Here is a 20,581-nt window from a genome sequence, read left to right on the forward strand (position 1 = left end):
CAGTTCATCCAATAGTGTATTGCAATATGTATCCAATATGTACAAATTTAAATCTTTAAAGGGTAAATGTACCTTCTCTTATTCAGCAGCTATTTTATGGAACAAACTCCCTGAGAGTATAAAGACCCTTAATTCCAGGTTTTCTTTTAAGCTCGCCTTGAAAAAATGGCTGGTTGGTTCCCAAATGGGTTCCTAACCTTTTATTTTCTTCTGTCTCCTGTATGCTTGCAGCATTTGAACCCATGGTAGGTCTTTGATTTATTATATGAGCTGGTCTCTTTTTTTATTTATTGATTGGTGCATTTTTGTTGTTGTTTAATAACCATTCATTCAATGACTGATCAGTCATTGAGTGTATGGCCGTCTTGTTTAATGTTTTTGTTGTTTATGTTGCCCACGCACACACGCGCTCACACATGCACACTTACATTCACTCCACTTGTCCCATACAAAGGACCACAATGGAAACAAGCCCTTGGGCTTTATTGTGTTTTACTCCTTTTGATCAATATTGTTTTGTTGTATTGTCTTGCACAATTCTGCATTTATTGAATCAATAAAGATATCAATCAATCAAATGTAGGACAGGAAACCAAACTGCCCTACTCATTTCAGGAAGTAGTGGAGTTGTGCAAGTAGTCTATTGCGAGTTGTTTGACAAAAATGTGGCTCATTGGTTAGCACTGTCGCCTCACGGCAAGAAGGTTCATATCTCCACCCCGGTCCTTTCTGTGTGGAGTTTGTATGTTCTTCCCGTCACCGTGTTTGCGTGGATTTCCTCCCACAGTCCAAAGACATGCTGTGTTTGTGTAGTATCGCGATGTATACTGTATAATCCAGTAAAAATGGGGAGTATGTATCTAAAGCTCCTTCTAAACATGCAGTGAAATCCGGATTATGACCAGCTGCTAGCCGGTCGGCCTGCATGTTTAGAAACAATTATCCGCCTTATGCGCACTCCCGCGAGTGCGGATCATGACCTGATCTGAGACCCTAGTACAGGATCCGCATTATTGGCAAAACGGCTGTTGTTTAACACCAGCAGCTCATGTTCTGGATCATGTATGTCTGAGTGGGCGGGTGGTTAAATGGCACTTGACAAACCATGAATGTCCCTGTGCTATTTAATCATTTCATGAATGGACGTAGTGTTAGTTACGTGGCTGGATTATTTGGAAGAGAGCCAAATTAGGTGAGTAAACAAGTACAAATTGAATCGTTTCTTTCTTCCCCATCTGCCAGTTTAGAAATGCAACAAGGAGATGATAGCCTACTACTTAGCCTACTGCATAGGCTAAAGTACCCGCTAACGTTCACGTAGCCTATTAATTAATAATCATTCGGGCAATCGCTTATATCAACGAATTAAACGAGCAAACTCACGGTTTCCTCAAGTGCTGCCTGTTTTGCATGTCAAGAAAGTCGCAGTTTGTCGCCAAACTGTCGCACTAGAAGTTATATATCAGAAAGACAACATGCACTGTCGCCTAAAGCGCAAATTATGCTCGAGCGAAATCGCCGGCGCTAACTGCGCCGAGGGCGTCGCCGCAGCTGGGCGTCCTATCGGCGCAGCTCGGCGGAGGGGGCGTGCAGCTCCTCGAGAATGTGACTCCGCGGCGTCAACTCGTTGTTGTGAGGAATGAGGAAATGCCATTTCCTCATTTAACAGTGCTTGGCCCTCATCTAGCAAAGCCTTCTGCAGGCTCACCGGAATGAGTTTTGAAATGGAGGGACAATAAAATGTCCCCCCACCAACATGATTGCAAGTTCTTGGTAAACGACACGATAACGTTTTGGACGTGTTTTGGACGAGTTACGTTCGAGTATGCACAGTCTCGCTGTCGCTGCTCGGCGGCGGCAAGGCTCCAAGTCGAACCTTGTCAGCGCCTTAAGTGACTGGGGACCTACCAAAGGCGTCTTGATAGTCTAGGTGGCAATACCAGTTAAGGGCAAAAAAAAAAAAACATTTTACATTTTAAAGAGGACATTAAAGAGGGCAAAGAAGCAAGTTTGAATTTGCCCTCTTTAATGTCCTCTTTAACTCATTGAGTGCCAATGACGTCGATCGGCGTCAAATGCGTTTTTTGACGGTGGGACGTGGATCAAAGCCTCATGCATCTCCTGTACAAATATTGTAGCTATTGAAGGTGTATAACCTATTTTACGGACCCATTAGGTGGCGACAGTGCTCTCCAGATTAGAGAAAGGTCAGGAAAACAGCAGGAAAAAGCCGTGATGAAAGAGAAACCGATGCATGCTGCAGCCAGAGCCATATAGATTGCTCTGGCAGGAGCTAACGTTAGCTGCGAACAGCAGTCAATCCGCGCCCACAACTGAGCCCCTCTGTCTCTGCTGCATAGTTTCTCCACGCGATTAGCCGCCAGAAAAGCAGCACCCGACGCCGAAGGGCCAAACCATTCTCAGCAGTCCGGTTTGGCTTTTCGGTGTCGCGCTGGGAGCCGGCGCACAAAAACGGAGCGCTTCGAAAATAGACGCTGGGTGCGTGAGGCTGTGTGTTAGTGTGGGGAGGAGTTTGCAGCTGAGGGGGGGGAGAGGGGGGTGGGGCACGCAGGGCACCACACAACTACACCACGTCACTACATCAGAAAATATTAGCTTCAGAGTCAGTGAATGTGCTTGAAATGCTTCATTTCACAAAAGGCTGAATATCTCAGCTTCTAATTTGAAACGTCTGTTTTTGCTGAAAACAACCTATCTTCTCCTAAAGAACTAAAGAACGGAAAATGGTATCAATAAACTTTTTTTTGCTGATGATACAATAGAGTCTCCTCGTTCTTTGTGCGTGTTTGGTGTTTACATAGTAATATCACACAATATTCTGTGGGCCTCGAGAAATCACTGAAAACGCTCTGAAACTCTGGCACTGGGAGCGTCCGTTCTCCAAAAGTGGCTGGCACTCAATGAGTTAAAATGTAATTTATTTATTTTTTTGCCCTTAACTGGTATTGCCACCTAGACTATCAAGATGCCTTTGGCAGGTCCCCCCTTACCTGTCCTGACTGTGCTGGGGAACATTTGGTCTATTTTAGACCATCTTTAAAGGATGGGTTTACCGATGGGGAATATGAATATATATTAATTCTTAAAAAATCTTAAATTTCGAATCCGTTGAAATTTTTGAAATTGCTTGTTCACAGCCAGAGAAAAAAAAAAAAAAAAAAAAAAAAAAAAATTGGGCCAGGTGACGCGTTTCGCGTCGAAACGCGTCACCTGGCCCATTTTTTTTTTTTTTTTTTTTTTTTTTTCATTTTTTTGCAATTTTTGAAATTGCTTGTTCACAGCCAGAGAAAAAAAAAAATGAAAAAAAAAAAAAAAATGGGCCAGGTGACGCGTTTCGACGCGAAACGCGTCACCTGGCCCAATTTTTTTTTTTTTTTTTTTTTTTTTCATTTTTTTTTTTCTCTGGCTGTGAACAAGCAATTTCAAAAATTTCAACGGATTCGAAATTTAAGATTTTTTAAGAATTAATATATATTCATATTCCCCATCGGTAAACCCATCCTTTAAATGTATTTACCCCTTTTCCATTTTGTCCCTTTGGATAAATGGTTTTGTATGTTTTTAAGATTTAAAATGGTTTCTTTCCACTATGATTGGTGGCTCAGGTTGACATGTTTAGATGTTTTGACATGTTTAGACTTTTTCTCTTAGAGTAATTTTAGTGATTCATTTCTATATTTCCATTGTTAATGGTTAATGGCAGATGGGATTTGTTGCAGTTTTCTCTACACCTGGTGTGTATATGCATTTTCCTTCTCTCAATTACACATGTGTCTGTCATCCCACCTGATTTCATCATGTGACTGTATCATGTGACACTTGACCACTATATCTATGATGGCGTCCTGTACTGTCTTGTCTGATGAAGAGCATGTAGCTCGAAACGCGTTACAACAACAAATAAATCTGGAGAAAAGGAGCTCTGCGGTGTGCGAGTAGTTTTTATTCTTTTTGTCTCACTGTTCTAGTTCAGCTCAGCACCTGCCCCAACTTTGGGTTTTGGATGTGCGTGTCTCCCTCCTTCTTCAATGTTTGCAGAGTTCATTGTTTTCAAAAAGCCATTAGAAACTGTACGCAGAGACGTACCGCTTGACCTGAATGTAATCAATAATTTTTAAATACATGATTATTGCTTTATTATTTATTATTATTAGCATCATCATCATTATTATTAATTTATTATTATTATTAATTTATTATTTTTTGCAAATCTATACTCCAACACTGTGAGGCTTGATAGGATGGTGGGCTCAAGCCGATAGTCCAGGCAGAGAAGATGGAGCCCGGCATGCAGCCAGACCCTGGCGAACATGAGCCTTCCTAGCATGGTTCATTACCCCCGGGCCCCTGCTCAACTAGTGAAAATCCACACGCATCTTCTAGAGAAGAGGGTATTGAATGACCGATTCTGACAGTTGACTGACGAGAGTGTTGAGGAACACGGGCCATGGAAAATGTCTGGCCGCGCTAAGTAAGGAGTACGCTTATGGATGGTGGGAAGGGACAAAAACACTGGGACAGAGTCAGGTTGGATGAAGCCGTAGCTGATATGCAGCCACATGTCTGGAGGTGAGACAAACTTGCCCTCTAGTCTGGGCTTGCCACGGTAGTCGGTGTTACATAGTGGTCGGCAATACACCGAATACATTACTTCATTCCATTACTTCCATCGACACCATCGTTTTTCTCAAATCCAATGTTTTTTTATTTTATTTAAAAAAAAATCTGCCCAATTGTACTTGACCAATCCCCCCTGATGTCCCGGTCGTTCCTCCACCCCCTCTGCCAATCTGGGGAGAGTTGTAGACGAGCACATGCTTCCTCCGATACATGTGCAGTCGCCAGCCGCTTCTCTTCACCTGACAGCGAGGACTTTCACCGGCAGGACGTAGTGCGTGGGAGGATCACGCTATTCCGCCAAGTTGCCCTCCCCGCCCGAATAGGACTCATACCCCACCGGCTTCCCACCCGCAGACACGGCCAATTGTCTGTAGGAACGTCTGACCAAGCTGGAAGTACCGCTGCCGGGAATTGAACACGGGTCTCTGCGGTGGTAGGCAAGTGCTTTTAACTCTACACTACCCACAGATGCCCCCAAAACAACTTCAAATTTTCCCGTCCCTTCCCACAGTGACCCGGGTTCGAATCCGACCCGCGGTCCTTTGCCCCTCTCTCTCTCTCTCCCATGTCTCCCTATCTCTCTCTCACTACCTCATTCAAGCCTGATAAATATGATGAGTCTGAACAGTTTTGTTGGAAAGAAAATGTTACATAAATACAAAATACTGCATGTTTGACATGACCTCAGTTGAAGTAGTTTTTTTCTTATTTTGCTCAGTGAATGTGTACATTTCGAAATGCATTTTATTTATGTCTGCATCTGCCAGTGGGCCGTCATGCTGGGAGTAGGCATAATAATAATGTGTTAATTCCACTACAGGAGAGACAGACTGGATGTTCTCTGAAATCAGGTGGAAAATGTTGCATATATCAACAATCATCCAAAAGAGTTGGAAAATATCGGCATATGGCCATCACGGGGGAAAAGCTCCGTTAACACTTTGAGTGCCACGGCCCTTGGGCAAAAGGTGCTGTACTGTGCCACATAGGCCGCAATGCATTTTAAAACAGTCATATAATTTCTTTAATAATTACTATGTAAACACTGAACATGCACAAATAACGATGAGACTCTCTTCTATCACCTGCAAAAAAAAGTTTATTGATCCCAGTTTCCGTTCTTTAGTTATGAGCCGGAGAAGATAGCTTGATTAGACCAAAAACAGCCCTTTTTTTCTACGAGCTGAGATAATGACCGTTTTGTGAAAGGAAGCATTTCAAGCACATCATTGACTCATTGCTAATATTTTCTGATGTAATGCTGCAGCTCCCTGGGTCTGTTGTATGCTGTAGTGTCCTGCGTGCCCCACCTCCCCCCCTCCTCCTCCCCCCCCCCCCGTTGTGGGAGGAGTATCTCTCTGCTCTGCTCTGCTGTGAGTGCGTTTGCTCTGCGTGTGCTGCTCAGCAGTGAAAAGTCCGCTAGTCCAGCTTTTTTTACACCCGCGTGTATGTCACCATGCTTCCAGTTGAGAACTCCACGGCTGATCATGCGAATGCAGCGGACACGAGGTGCTCAATTGTGACAGCAGATTGGCTGCTGCAGGGGCACAGCTACGTTATGCTTCAATGAAGCAGCTGCATACGGACGGATGCGATGCGATTTCCTCTTCCCAAACGACTTCTTCTGTGTGTTTTACTCTATGGTTTTACTCCACTTTCTCTCATCTGGAGTGCGCTGTCGCCACCTAAGGGTTCTGTAAAATAGGTTAGACACATTCAATAGCTATCATATTGTAAGAGGCGATGTAAGAGGCATAGATCGACACCCCCCCCGTCAAAAAAACAATTTCGAGTTACTGACGCCATTTGGCGTCGCTGGCAGCCTACGGTAAATTTCTAATGACGCCATATGGCGTCGCTGGCACTCAATGTGTTAATTTCCCCACACCAGCGTTATTTTCCTTGAATTAAACATAGCTAAAAGCTTTTGTGTGGTGGGGCTGCGCAGACAACAAATGTAAAAAATCGCCAGTTAAATGTTTTTTTGTACTCCTGAGCAAAACAAGGAAGCCATTGAGAATTGGCGAGAAGAAAAATGTGGATCTAGCTGTCAAAGAAGTACCGTAAATTCCGGACTATAAGACGCACCGGTCTATAAGCCGCGGGACCAAAATTGACTATTTTTTTCTTCTATAAGCCGCACCGGTCTATAAGCCGCGGGTGTTTTGATGTTTAATTACCATATGAAAGGGTTCGTGCACAGAGAGGAATGTCGGGAAAGCGATGGCTGTTTGGGGAAGCTCCCATTTATTAACATTTCAACAAAACAAAACAAAAGTCAGGTCACTAATCCCCAGACAAAATCACACAACAATAGGCTATATGTGCAGCAAACCTGTAACCAGAGAAGTCAAGTCACTAATCCTCGTCTTCCTCTTCTTCCTGCGTACTGAAACCACCAAAGTCCTCATCTTCAGTGTCGGAAACGAACAGGTTCAGGGTGGCTTCGTCAACCACTCTCCTCTCTCCTTCATTGTCACTCAAAACCAACGAACTCCTCTTCATCACTGTCGGCATCGAACAGCCTCTGAAGCCTCTGACGGCCCTCAGCGCCAGCTGTGGCGGCGTCATCCTCTTCATCCCGCAGCAGTCCAGCGTTTTGGAACCCGTTGGTGATTGTGGATGTTTTCACACTCCTATAATATTCCGTGCTGAGACAGTTCCTCCTGCTGCACCGTCCAACGCCTCACCATTGACTCATCGATGCCCAGGTTACGCGCGGCTGCTCTGTTTCCCTCTTTTAATGCGAGATTGACTGCTTTCAACTTGAAAGCTGCGTCGTGTGAATTTCTGCGTACCTTCCCCATGGTAAGTGAGAGTGTTGCTTCTACTGCTCGTTCTCATGCTGTCGAGAACGAGCAAAGCTTTTTTTTGGTGAAAGAATCCTCCAGGGCGCTTCTTGTTAACAGTCCGAGTGAGTGGCAGGTCGAACGTCAAAGGCACTTCATCCATATTTATGATCTGCTCCGGTTCGATGGAATATTCCTTGATCTTCCTTTGTGTGAATTCGCCGAAGTTTGTGATTTTCTCCTGGTAGTCGGGGGAGGGAGTTGATGGCCGAGTGGCCGTTTGCTTACCGTAATTACCATATGTAAGTGGTCACGCACAGAGGGGATTGTCGGGAAAGAGATGGCTGTTTGAGGAAGCTCCCATTTACCGTATTACCGTAACATTTCAACAAAACAACATAACACAACACCACCGTTGTTTATTTTTACAGTGCACACAGTGTCCGCGGTGTGGTGAAAAGAGGGCAAGAGAGGAAATTAAAACAGAAGTGGATTTATAGTTAGAAAGAGTGCTAAAAAAGAGAGATTTTATTTGTATTTTTTTTTTTTTTTCTGAAAAAATCCATAGATAAGATGCACCGTTATATAAGCCGCAGGGGCCAAAAAACGGGAAAAAAGCCGCGGCTTATAGTCCGGAATTTACGGTAAGTTGGAGTGTTCATCTTCCGTATATACAATCTTTTTGTGCAACACGCAACCATGCACGCGACATAGGAGAATGCCAGGATTGGAGGGGGTGTTTCTGTTTTCCCCCGTCTTGGGCGTGGCTTCTGAATGATGACGTGTTACGCAGTGTCTCTATCTGTGCTGTGGTGTTTATTTTTTTCAAGTGTGCTGATCTGGGATAAGATTCCTCGCCTTCTTGACCATCACAATTTGAAGGGCGGAAACCGATCAGCGCTTGTGACCCGAGACATTCGATGAATATGGGCCGGCACTCCTGAAAACAGACAGGAGCTGTCACGATGACACTTGACGCCCGTGCAGCAGTCACCTTGACACCAGAGTTTTTAAAAGTTTTTTTCATTCGTTTTTATTTGGTTTTGTTATGTTTAGTTTGAGTATTAGTTAGAATTGATTGTTATTTTCTTTTGTTATTTTATTATCATATGGGGGGTATTTGTCCTTGGCAAGATTGAAGAAGTTCAGAATATGTATTACAATGCAAACGCAACACTGTGAACAGGGGTGTAGTGGAGGGTAAACAACGCAAGTAAACGCAGTTTACCCTCCTCTTTGAAATGAGGCAGAATGTTTACTCGCCTATTTTCAGATCAACCGTATGAATCAATGAGGGGAAACAAGGTGGGCAAACTACTCACATTGGATACTGTAGTTTACCCACCTCTGTATTTACCACTACACTGTTTGTGAAGGCAACTGACTCACAGTCATGTAAACATCCCAGTCTCAATTAACATAATGCACCAATGCCTCCTCATGCTTGTTGTGTTGACGAATCTGACCAAATTGGACTAAAACTAAAGACATTTTCTTATATTTTATATTTTATTTTAGTTCGTTTCAGAAGCACACAATATCTCGTTTGTTAGATTTTGTGTTTTCGTTTTTATTTCAGTGAAGTAAAATGTTTTTTTTCCCCACGCCTAGTTTTACTTTTGAGCTTACATTCAGTGAACTATAATAACCTTGCTTGCCAGACTCACGCTGTGTTCTTCCTGTTGTTGCGGCGGCGGCGTGTGGCGGAGGTGCTGCCGGGGGCGATGAGCTGGGAGAGCTCGGGCAGGGCGTCGGCCAGCGGCCTCATGTCGCCCACCACCGGCATGGCCTGCCTGCGGGCCTGCTGCACCTGCTGCTCCCGCGCCTGCTGTATGGAGCTGATCTCTGAAAGGAGACGCAGATACAAAACACAGGACAGGTCAGGAGCAAGGTTAGTCGAGTTCCGCTTTGTTTCATTCATTTGTATGGTAACACTTTACAATAAAGGTACATTAATTCGCGCCGGTGACCTCTATGACCTTTCTGTCCCTCGCCGAATTTCGTGCAATTCAGACGTGCATAGTCATAGCACCACCTACTGGTAATATTAAAAGTGGTTTATCTCTAGAAGCATTCATCCAATCGACTTCAAACCCGGGGGACCCGATAAAGTGCAGCGTCTAAATTTCTTGCAAGTTGATCAATCAGAACACGGCCTTCACGTATCTCGAGAACCGTTCATCCGATCGACTTCAAACTTGGCGGGTGCGATGCTCAGGACACGAGACAGTGCACCGTCATTCCTCGCAATTCGACCAATCAGGAACACACAGAACACTTGGTCCTCTGTTTCTGCTTCATCTCATCAACTACGTCAGGAAACAGCTCACAGAACAGTTGGTCCTGTTTCTGCATCATCTTATTGACTAAGTAAGGACAGTTTGCGCAACACTTGGTCCTCTGTTCTGCTTCATCTCATCGACTACGTCAGGAAACAGCTCAGAGGACACTTGGTCCTCTGTTTCTGCTTCATCTCATCGACTACGTCAGGAAACAGCTCAGAGGACACTTGGTCCTCTGTTTCTGCTTCATCTCATCAACTACGTCAGGAAACATCTGACAGAACACTTGGTCCTCTGTTTCAGCTTCATGTCGACTACGTCAGGAAACATCTGACAGAACACTTGGTCCTCTGTTTCTGCTTCATCTCATCGACTACGTCAGGAAACAGCTCAGAGGACACTTGGTCCTCTGTTCTGCTTCATCTCATCGACTACGTCAGGAAACAGCTGACAGAACACTTGGTCCTCTGTTTCTGCTTCATCTCATCGACTACGTCAGGAAACATCTGACAGAACACTTGGTCCTCTGTTTCAGCTTCATGTCGACTACGTCAGGAAACATCTGACAGAACACTTGGTCCTCTGTTCTGCTTCATCTCATCGACTACGTCAGGAAACAGCTCAGAGGACACTTGGTCCTCTGTTCTGCTTCATCTCATCGACTACGTCAGGAAACAGCTGACAGAACACTTGGTTCTCTGTTTCTGCTTCATCTCATCGACTACGTCAGGAAACAGCTCAGAGGACACTTGGTCCTCTGTTCTGCTTCATCTTATCGACTACGTCAGGAAACAGCTGACAGAACACTTGGTTCTCTGTTTCTGCTTCATCTCATCGACTACGTCAGGAAACAGCTCAGAGGACACTTGGTCCTCTGTTTCTGCTTCATCTCGTCGACTAAGTCGGGAAACAGCTCACAGAACACTTGGTCCTTGAGGTTGAAGGCCAAGCTTTCGGCTGACAGCTCTCTCTTTGTGTCGTCAGAGGTCTCCATGCTGCCGTGGGTCGGCGCTTTCTCCACCATGAAGCTGAGCAGGCCTGCGAGGATGGTGGATACAGACCATGTGGGGCACCATGTGTCTGGATGGTAGTCTGAGATGGACAGACACAACCGCGTGTCACACTTGAACCTCCCGTTTGGTGTGATCATGTAGATACTGGGTGGTTTAAAGGGGTATTCCGTGGGGAATATGAGTTTTCCGTGGTAACATCCTCCTTCATATGGGGTCTTCTCAGGCCCTCTAACAACATAGTGCCATTCCAACAGGTTGTGGGGGAGAGGTTCTGCACAGATATAAGGCACAGGGTCTCTTTTGATAAAGAGGTAATCCTGCTTCAGTCGCTTATAGTAGCTCATATCGCTCCAGAGACGGCTGTCTGACACGATCAGTCGTGAGACAGTCCTACTTAAAGCTTCTGCAGGGAGGGATTTCTGACATCACTGATGATGTCACAATGTTTATGACTTAATCAGTTGTGACACAGTCCTACCTCAGCAAGGAAGGATTTATAACATCACTGATTATGTCACAATGTCTAGAGGGGGGGGGGGGGGGGAGGTCAGAGGAGATGGTTTTTGAATCCCCTGGGCTGAAGTCCCTATTAATGGAGGAGCCCTTCACGAAGGTGAAGGCGCGTTGCTCAGGAGGGATGAGGAGCGGAGAGGAACATGAGTCGAGGCGCAACAGCCAAGATTGAGGAGGTGTGAGAAACAGCCTGTGAACTTGAAAGGAGAAGAAGAACCAGGTCTAGAGTGAGACCATCCAACTGTGAGAGGCAGCAATGTGCCGCAAGGCATCCAGTCCGCCGGAAAGCCATTAGAAGAAGTCACAATGTCTGTCTATGCATAAGTGACATCATCATCGGTGATGTCATAAATCACTGATGATGACAGTGTGATGTAGAAAATTTAAGTTGCATTAGTTTTATTTACATAATCAATAGCCATAAAGCAGACAGTTATTATAGTTATTAATCATAATTACACACACACAGATAAATGCTGTAGTAGACACATCAGGCAACACAGACGACACACTCTGGCCCAGGCAGCTGTGGTCTTGTTATTCAGCTCATCCCTGGAGCCTTCAGAATGGAAGCCACAACAGATGTAATCTCATGTGGGCTCTCTGTCTCTGATGTGATGAGTTGACTCCATTGTTGTTGACTCGTTTTATATCTTTAAATTCATACAACACTGAAGTCTGTGTTCATGTATCACTTTATCCTAAGGGACTGTCCAATATTTAGGTGGGGTGATGGTGGGGGGTAAAAAAAAAGAGGAGGGAGGGGTGTGTTTTGATTTTATTTTGAGTACTGGGGAGGGCAAATTGTAGGAGGGGGAGGGCATATAGTTTTATCCTTTCTGTTTTGCATTAGTTTGCATTGCATTTCACTGTAGCCTATGTTTTATATCCACCCACCCCCACGCAAATGGTTTCTCCCTATTTGGTCAAACTTTGGTCTCCTGCTGGTTGCAGCCGAAGAGACACACTTGCCTGGACTCTGGAGGATATCCATCCACAATAGCCTACCCACACGGATTACTCCCGTCGGCTCCTTTCTCGTATTGGCCGAGGTGTAGCGCTACTGGTTATACTGGAGTGCACCTATGATGTGAGCAAGCGTGCACATGCACGGTTAAGTTGTGGCTCGTTTCAAAGGTTATGGAAACATAGTGGCAAGTTTACATTATAGCTACATTAGTCAACTATGACTATGACTGACTGACTGACTACACAATCAAATGATGATGTGATGATAGAATATATGCATAATATGAAAACAAAACCCGCACATACAGTACATTCCTTTCTGCGCATATTAGGTCTTTGAAGAATATCGTTCTCATAATTTTGCGTAGGTTAAACAGAAGCTTGCGGTCACCTAATGGAAAAACGTCAACATTAGATCAATATCATCAGCTAAAGCCTATGTCACCTGTATCTTCTGATTGACATTAAATGTATTAAAATGGCACCATATGATCAGTGATATCTGTCCATGTAGCTACAGTAGAGCTGCTGTGCGTCTCATTAAATCATAATTATATAACAAGAACCAAATCAATATATGCCGTGCATAGGCTATATTTTCTATAACAACTGAAATCACATGAAACGTTGCTGCCCGCATAGGAGGAATACAATTTCAATCCAATGGCTCTCACTATATCTCACCAGATATGACGGTCGGGTGATGAAAAGTTAATATTGCGGTTTTATTTCAAACAAACTAAAATTGTGGCGGCTATACAATTATAAAAGGCTGAACTTGTGGGTGTCCTCTGAACAATAAGGCTACTTGTAAATGTGCTTAATTAATTATATGAGCGTCTTCTTACCTATCAGTTTTTCTACTGGTCTTTTTCTAGTGATTATGTTTTTTTCTGGTGATTTTTAACCATTTGGATATGAAATAAGGGGGCTAATTACCCAATTTTATGAATGTAAACCTTTCCCCAATTTTACAAATAATTTATATATTTATATTATAGCACAGTATTTATATGGATTCCAATTTATGTATTGTATCTGATACCATGCTTGGGTTATACACAGCCTAATATGGCCTATGTATGTTCAGATAATTTTAACAATGTTCTTTGTTTTGCCCATGTTTTGATCTTTTAAACTTTTTCTATGTAATTAGATTCAAGATTCAATAGTTTATTGCCATATCAATTAACATTTACTGGAATTTGTTTTGGCGTGTGCTCATTACAGGCAATGAGGCAAACAAAACAAACAATGACAAACAATAACAATCACACATCCACAGGGCAATATAACTACTACACTTCTGTAAAAATGTATACAAAAGAAATACATTCAGAACGGTTAAGTGCAAAGCAGTATGCAATACAGCATGCAGTACGGTATACAACTCTTTTACAGTACAGTACAGCATACAGTAAGTTTTACAGTACAGCATACAGTATGTTTTTACAGAGCAAAAAAGAACTCTGCAGAGAAAGGCACGCAAGCAATAGTAGAAACGCAAAATTGAGGTGCATAAAAAGTGTCTGCTGCATTAAAAGAGGAGAAAGGGCCTTGCCCGAAACGTCACTTTTTTGTAGTCAAATAAATATTTGGGAGCAGCTGCCAGTGTGCAGACTCTATTTTTATTACTTATCTGCACCTGGTTTTAACCCCTCACTGGATGTGCATGCCTTTTTGTACTTTTTGGTGCATTAAAAGACCCTACTACTACTCTATTATATTTACAACTATATTTAAATTGGGGTCGTGAACTGAACAGCTGAGCTCAGCTTTACTACTATATTATATTTACTACTATATTATATTGACTACTATATTTAAATTGGGGTTGTGAACTGAACAGCTGAGGAGTTAAGGGCCCTAACAGCTTCAGGGCACGAGCTGTTACGCAGACGAGTGGTTCTGCTCTTGATGCTGCGTATCCTTTCTCCTGAAGGAAGGGGGGGCAGAAAGAGTATTGGCTGGGTGGGAGGGGTATTTAGTTATCTTCAGTCCCAGCTTTAAAATGCGGACACCATAGATGTCACAGATGCTGGGCAGATCTTTACCGATGGTTTTTGATGCTGTTTTCACGACCTTGTTCAGCTCCCCTCTGTCCTCCTCAGCTGAACAGTTCCCGAACCAAACTGTGATTGATAGGTTTTTCTCTTGGGCTGTGCGATGCGTTTTCAATTTGTATCAATTATGTTTAGGATGCGCTCCACTCTGGGAGGCGCTGATTGTTTTAACTACACCCGCCAACATACTATGTTGGCGGGTTGGCGGCCTATCAACCTATGGTTGCAATGTTATATACAGATCCTTTCCAAAACATTTGAATATCATGGAAATAACATGGATAACCGTGGACTTCAGCGGATTGTCAAGCAAAGACGATTAGAAAATTTGGCAGAGATTCAGAGGGAGTGGACTGAGTCATAACTGAGAAGTAACTGCTGATTTTCTTCACACTATTCTAATTTCTTGAAATACTGTATTGGGGGTTTTCTGGAGCTGTAGGCCAAAATTATGAAAAATGGAACACATAAAGGCTAGAAATATTTCACTTTGTGTGTAATGAATCTATAATCTATGAAAGTTTCACTTTTTGAAAGGAATTATGGAAAAAAACTAACTTTCCATGATCTAATTTTTTGGAAAGGATCTGTATATGGGTGTGTTCATCATCCATCCAAACATTTCTGACCTTGACGAAGATCCAATGTAGGATCGAAACGTTGTCTTTTGTTCTCAATAAACTACATGACTTGGAGTAAGTGTGCAGCGCTCAACCTCTTTTCACTGATCGGCCTTCAAAACCCAGATCAAACTCTACTTCCCCCAATTCTGGACCTATGGCGAGAAAAACAAATCTCCATTTCTTTCCTCCTAATTTGTGAAACGTGTCAGTTGGAGGAGCCTGTGTCTGGTTTCAGTAAGAGCGAGTGGCACAGCCATTAGTAGCTAATTATATGCATGAAGAGGATACGTGTAGTGTTACCCAGGCATTGATTGGCTCAGCAGATAGATCGAGTTACCAGCCTGATGATGGTGACGGTGAGAGGAGTTATAATTACACGGAGACAAAGGCCAACCTTCACCCCAACAGTGTCTCCTCCTCCTTCTCCTTCTCCTTCTCCTCCTCCTCCTCCTCCTCCCATCAGAACAGCATCCGGGCTCATAAAGCATTCAACACTTTTATGTCAGCTCTCTATATGAATTCACCAGGACTGCAACTAACGATGATTAATATTTTCATTATTGATTGATCTGTCGATTATCTTCTTGAACACTCAATTAGTGCTTTGGTCTCTAAAATGTCACAAAATGGTGAAAAATGTCGACCCCTTTTTGCCCAAAGCCCAAGATAACATCTTCAAATGTCTTCTTTTGTTGTGATCAACACTCCTCCCAACCCAAAGATAATGAGTTAGAAGACTAAAGACTAAAGAAACCAGAACATATTCACATTTAAGAAGCTGGAATTTTTGTATTTTTTGCTTAAAAGTTTCCCCCAAATGATAAATTGATTGTATGAAAAAAAAAAAAAAAAAAAGACAATTAATTTTATGTCGATCGACTAATCAATTAATTGACTACCGTAAATTCCGGACTATAAGGCGCACCGGAGTATAAGCCGCAGCAGCAAAATTGCCTGTTTGTTACATATATAAGCCGCACCGGACTATAAGCCGCAGGTGTTTTAATGTTTTTTTTTTTTTTTTTTTTATTGTGTTTTAATGTTTAATTACCATATGTAAGGGTTCGTGCACAGAGGGGATTGTCGGGAAAGAGATGGCTGTTTGAGGAAGCTCCCATTTATTAACATTTCAACAAAACAACATAACACAACACCACCTGTGTTTTTTTTACAGTGCACACAGTGTCCGCGGCGTGGTGAAAAGAGGGCAAGAGAGGAAATTAAAACAGAAGTGGATTTATAGTTAGAAAGAGTGCTAAAGAAGAGAGAATTCCGTTTTTTATTTTTTTATTTTAGTTACTCACAGTACTATTGACCATTTTATCCATTTTCGGACTCACTGTGTTGTTTTTGTCCTCCAGTGCGCTGATGCGCTTTTCCGCATTAGAAACTCTGTTCACGGTTGCCTTATTTTCTTTAGTGAGTGAGTGGATGGACTTCTGCACGTTTTCAAACTTGTTTTCAAGCTGCTCAAAACCTCTGAGCGATGTCGGACTTAATCGATAGTGTTTCACGGAGTAAAAGTTAAGCCCAAGCCGTGTATCTCCAGCCTCCAGCAGGTGAGTCATTTCCTCATTCATGGCGGTGATTGCTTCGTCTCTTTTCTTTCTGCTTACTGGTTTTCAGTCTTGTGCTTCTTCCAGCAGACATTCGCCCCACTCTTTAAAGTTATTCAGTTGGTTCTGGTCACCTTATTCATTTTAGATCAGATCGCTAAAACATATTGTTTGGTCTGGTGTAGCAGCTGTCTAGCTGAGCGCCATGTTCACCGTGATGCCGGTTGATTTCCGCCAAATTATGTCAAGTCAAGTCAAGTCAAATTTTATTTATATAGCACCTTTCATACACAAAGGCAATTCAAGGTGCTTTACAAAAAAATAATCGAAGAAACAAGCAGCAAAGCAATGCACATAAAATGTGCAGATGAAGCTGTGTAACCTGTAAAATCCATCGATTTTGGAAGTCACCGAGTGGCCGTTTGCTGAAAAAATCCATAGATAAGCCGCACCGTTATATAAGCCGCAGGGGCCAAAAAACGGGGAAAAAGCCGCGGCTTATAGTCCGGAATTTACGGTAATTGTTGCAACTCCAGAATTCAGAGTTCAGTGAAGTCTTTGGAGGAGCACTGGCCTCAGCTGTAGTCCCTTGTCATCGTCACAACGATAAACACTCTCAAAGGGCAATCTGCACTATTTGTCATATTCTCTGTCTAAGTCATAATTCTTTTCATGTATAATCGGTGTGATTTTTATATCTGTTTTATTAAAGGCTTCTGCCAATGGCATTTCTTTGTCCCATGTGATGTGAGACAAACGTGTACATTTCATTCTGAGTCATGTAGGCGCAATGGCTCTTGAGGGTCTTTGGGATATGAGCATCTTGGAATAACAATACTGTAATGTTAATATATATTGTAATAATAATTATAATGAGAAGAAGAAGATCATTGGGTTTGGAATAACAATACTGTAATAATAATTATAATCAGAAGAAGAAGATAATTGGGTTTGGAATAACAATACTGTAATAATAATTATAATCAGAAGAAGAAGATAATTGCATGCTAGGTTTGACACCTTCAACTTTAAAGTGTGAATTTATACACATTTATGCACACAGCGCCGAAAATGTGGGCAGTTTCATGTTGCCTTGCTTACTGGCAAAGGTTAACACATGACAAAGGCTTGTTATGAATCAGTAGGATGGAGTCGATGATGTCGACATACACTAAACCAGGGGTCTTCAATTACTTTTCACCAAGGGCCACAATTTGCTGAGGGCCGAACGGCGCCGGCACCAAGAACATTTTTGAGCATTTGAAGGCAGGTTTAGAGGAATAACTCATTTTAAATGAACAGTTGTGATGCCATTATTCAGTCTTAACCACCAATATTTGATCCTTTTCTCACTCCTATGTCACCACCTGCTCTCCCTGCAGGGCTTGAAATTAACTTTTTTCACCACCTGCCAATATGGCTGCTAGATTTTAAAGTTACCAGCCAATTAGAATTTCCACTAGCCGAAATGTTTTTCTTGAAATAAACCAGAATATGAGTGGGTTAATTTAAGCATAAGTCAGTAAGTGGTCGCCGGGGATTCTCAAAGCCTGTTGAGGGCCACACAAGAACAAAAATGCACTCTTGAAGCGAAATAAAACCAAACCAACCAAAACCAAAAAAACTAATTATTTACATTTTTACTTCAATATAATTTCTTACACATGAGATCACTTTTAGCCTTTTAGTCATAAAGATTATTGAAAGATATTCCATATTCCAGACTGAAATGTTATAACAGAAGTGGAGTATTGGCCAGAATGACATGAACATTTGGACACTTATTCAGCGAGTATCTTGCATGTTGCGTTCAGGTGCACTGTAAAAAAAAAAAAAAAAAAAATGCAATTCCAGCGCGGTCCACACAGGGGGCGCTCGTGGGCCGAGCCGCCATTTGAAGAGCCCTGCACTAAACCAAGGGTGGCCAAACCTTTTTGTTTATGGGATACAGAAAAATATAAGGAGTCGCGCAGCAGTTTTCAACCCGTTTAGACTGAAAGAATATATTTTTTTTTAGACCAGAACACCCCTGTGCCATCAAATTTATTTCTACCCAAATAAATATTATGACACAGTTGATTGATGTGCTCATCTATTACAATGGGTATTTCTGTATGTTTTATCCCCCCCCCCCCGTGCAAACCGGTTAAGACAGAGATCATTTCACCCAAATTCAGTATTAAAAATGTTCAAAACCAGTGATTTTAAATGGGGGAAAAAATCCCATTTTCTCATTTTAATAATAATTAATAATTGATTGGATTTATATAGCGCCTTTCTAGACACTCAAAGTGCTTCACATATCAGGGGAGGGAGGGGGAGGGAACTCAACTCATCCACCACCGATGTGTCGCACCTACCTGGGAGATGCACGGCAGCCAGTTTGCGCCAGAACGCTCACCACACCACCCACCATCAGCTATCATGGTGGAGAATTGAGGACTGAATGTGCCAATTAGGCAATGAAAAACGGAAAGACAAAGAAACGAAAACAGACAAATGAAAAAATGCTCTCTTTTTTCGGTGCAGAATACATGGCGGGCTACTTAAAAACGGGTAGCGGGCCACAGTTGGCCCGCGGGCCGTAGTTTGGCCACCCCTGCTGACTCAATCATGGCTGACCAATTTGGGGCCTGCGGGCCCGGTTTGTTTTGGCCCACCATGGATTTGACAAAAAAAAAAAAAAAAAATCTGGTGGATATTACTGTCTTTCAGAGGCTGTGGGGGCTCATCTCTTAAAGCTAGTGTGATGATGAACCTCATATCCTCTGAACCTAGAAGAGCCCCGCCCCCTCACAGGGGAGGGAGGGGGGCTGCGCTGTGTATGGGAAGCGCTGTGATGTGATTCGACACTTTTTTGCCATGCTTAAGCACGGTGATTGGCCTGAAGGTCCGAACACCGCCCACCCAGGAAACTAGAGGGCCATCTCACGAAGCGACACCTCTGAATTCCACACAGTAACACGGCACGGTTGTGGCGGTTACTTGCCATCCACCGCGGTTTGCTTTGTCTATAGCACGCTATTGCAATATTGCGGACATTGTGACAATAACAAAGCAGCCGGCTGGAAATGTTTTCATGCCATTTGGCTGACAGCTGGCGCTTATGGAAAGAAAACCCTGTGACACACTTACTGTTGAGCCAGCGCTCCCTCCTCTCCTTCATCTTCTCTTTCTTTGACTTGACTTTCTTCTCCTCTGGGCCTGTCAAAACACACACACACACACACACACACACACACACACACACACACACACACACACACACAGGCACACACACAGGCACACACACACACACACACACACACACACACAGGCACACACGCACACACACACAGACAGACAGACACAAACACACACACACACACAGTGTTACGTGACGGCACACATCAAACCCATCTCGGCTCTGGCCTGCTAATTAAACATGAATAGAGGCAGATTCCTAAATGCGTTAAAGAGACATGAAAGGCGTTGAGGGAATGTCTTTATCTGTGTCCCCAGCTGCCCCCGACCCGACCCAGCTCAATGACACACTTCACACCGGATCACAACATACGCCAGGGCCTGTTTATGGCCCAATCAGACTTTTACTGGACAATCTACGTGTTGTTGGCTAGATTTTACGGTCAGTCCCGTAGAGACTGTGTAAAAAATATGGACGTAGCCCGGCGTGATGATGTCACCCATTGGTTTGTCGACTCCCGTTTTGAAGGCGTGAGTTTGGCATTTTGACCGTCGCCATCTTGGTTATTTGGAGCCAGAAGCAGCTAGCGCGGCGAGACCAGGGGCTTCCCACAGAGCCAGTAGCGGAGCGTACGCCGGGGCAGAGGGTGCGGCCGCCACGGGCCCACTCGTCAGGGGGGCCCATCAAAAAAAAAAAAAAAAAATTTTTTTTTTTTTGCAGGCCAGGCCACCTGGCTGGCAACCTGTGTTTTTATTTTTCTTCTTCAGAACAAGCTTGTCTGTAAAGTGGCTTCACTGTAGTCTTTCTTGGACATAATATTACTTGGCTCAATGAGTGACAAATTGTGTTTTCGGATATAGGGGCTATCAGCTATTTTACAGTTGTGACTTAAAATGACTTTATTTAATAAAGTCAGTGGTGTGAGTCTGAGAGGAATTCAATCAATAG

The 20,581-nt window shown here is 43.2% G+C and overlaps 1 protein-coding gene and 1 pseudogene across 2 annotated transcripts in view; both read right to left on the reverse strand.

Moving 5' to 3' along the window:
• The window catches only part of slx9 (SLX9 ribosome biogenesis factor), a 67,467-nt gene that overhangs the window by 10,012 nt on the left and 36,874 nt on the right, over window positions 1-20,581 (reverse strand). Inside the window, exons 3-4 of the mRNA XM_083633402.1 lie at window positions 19,585-19,653; window positions 9,098-9,275 (exon numbers count right to left, since the gene is read on the reverse strand). Coding sequence (XP_083489528.1) covers window positions 9,098-9,275; window positions 19,585-19,653 — 247 coding nt within the window. The remainder of the gene's footprint in view (window positions 1-9,097; window positions 9,276-19,584; window positions 19,654-20,581) is intronic.
• Window positions 10,551-11,069, reverse strand: LOC310774191 (ubiquitin-conjugating enzyme E2 J2 pseudogene; annotated as a pseudogene). Its single transcript has one exon. The product of its transcript is annotated as a ubiquitin-conjugating enzyme E2 J2 pseudogene (transcript).

This window comes from Poromitra crassiceps (genome assembly GCF_964638095.1).
Source record: "Poromitra crassiceps genome assembly, chromosome: 3".
In the NCBI taxonomy this organism is placed as follows: domain Eukaryota; kingdom Metazoa; phylum Chordata; class Actinopteri; order Beryciformes; family Melamphaidae; genus Poromitra; species Poromitra crassiceps.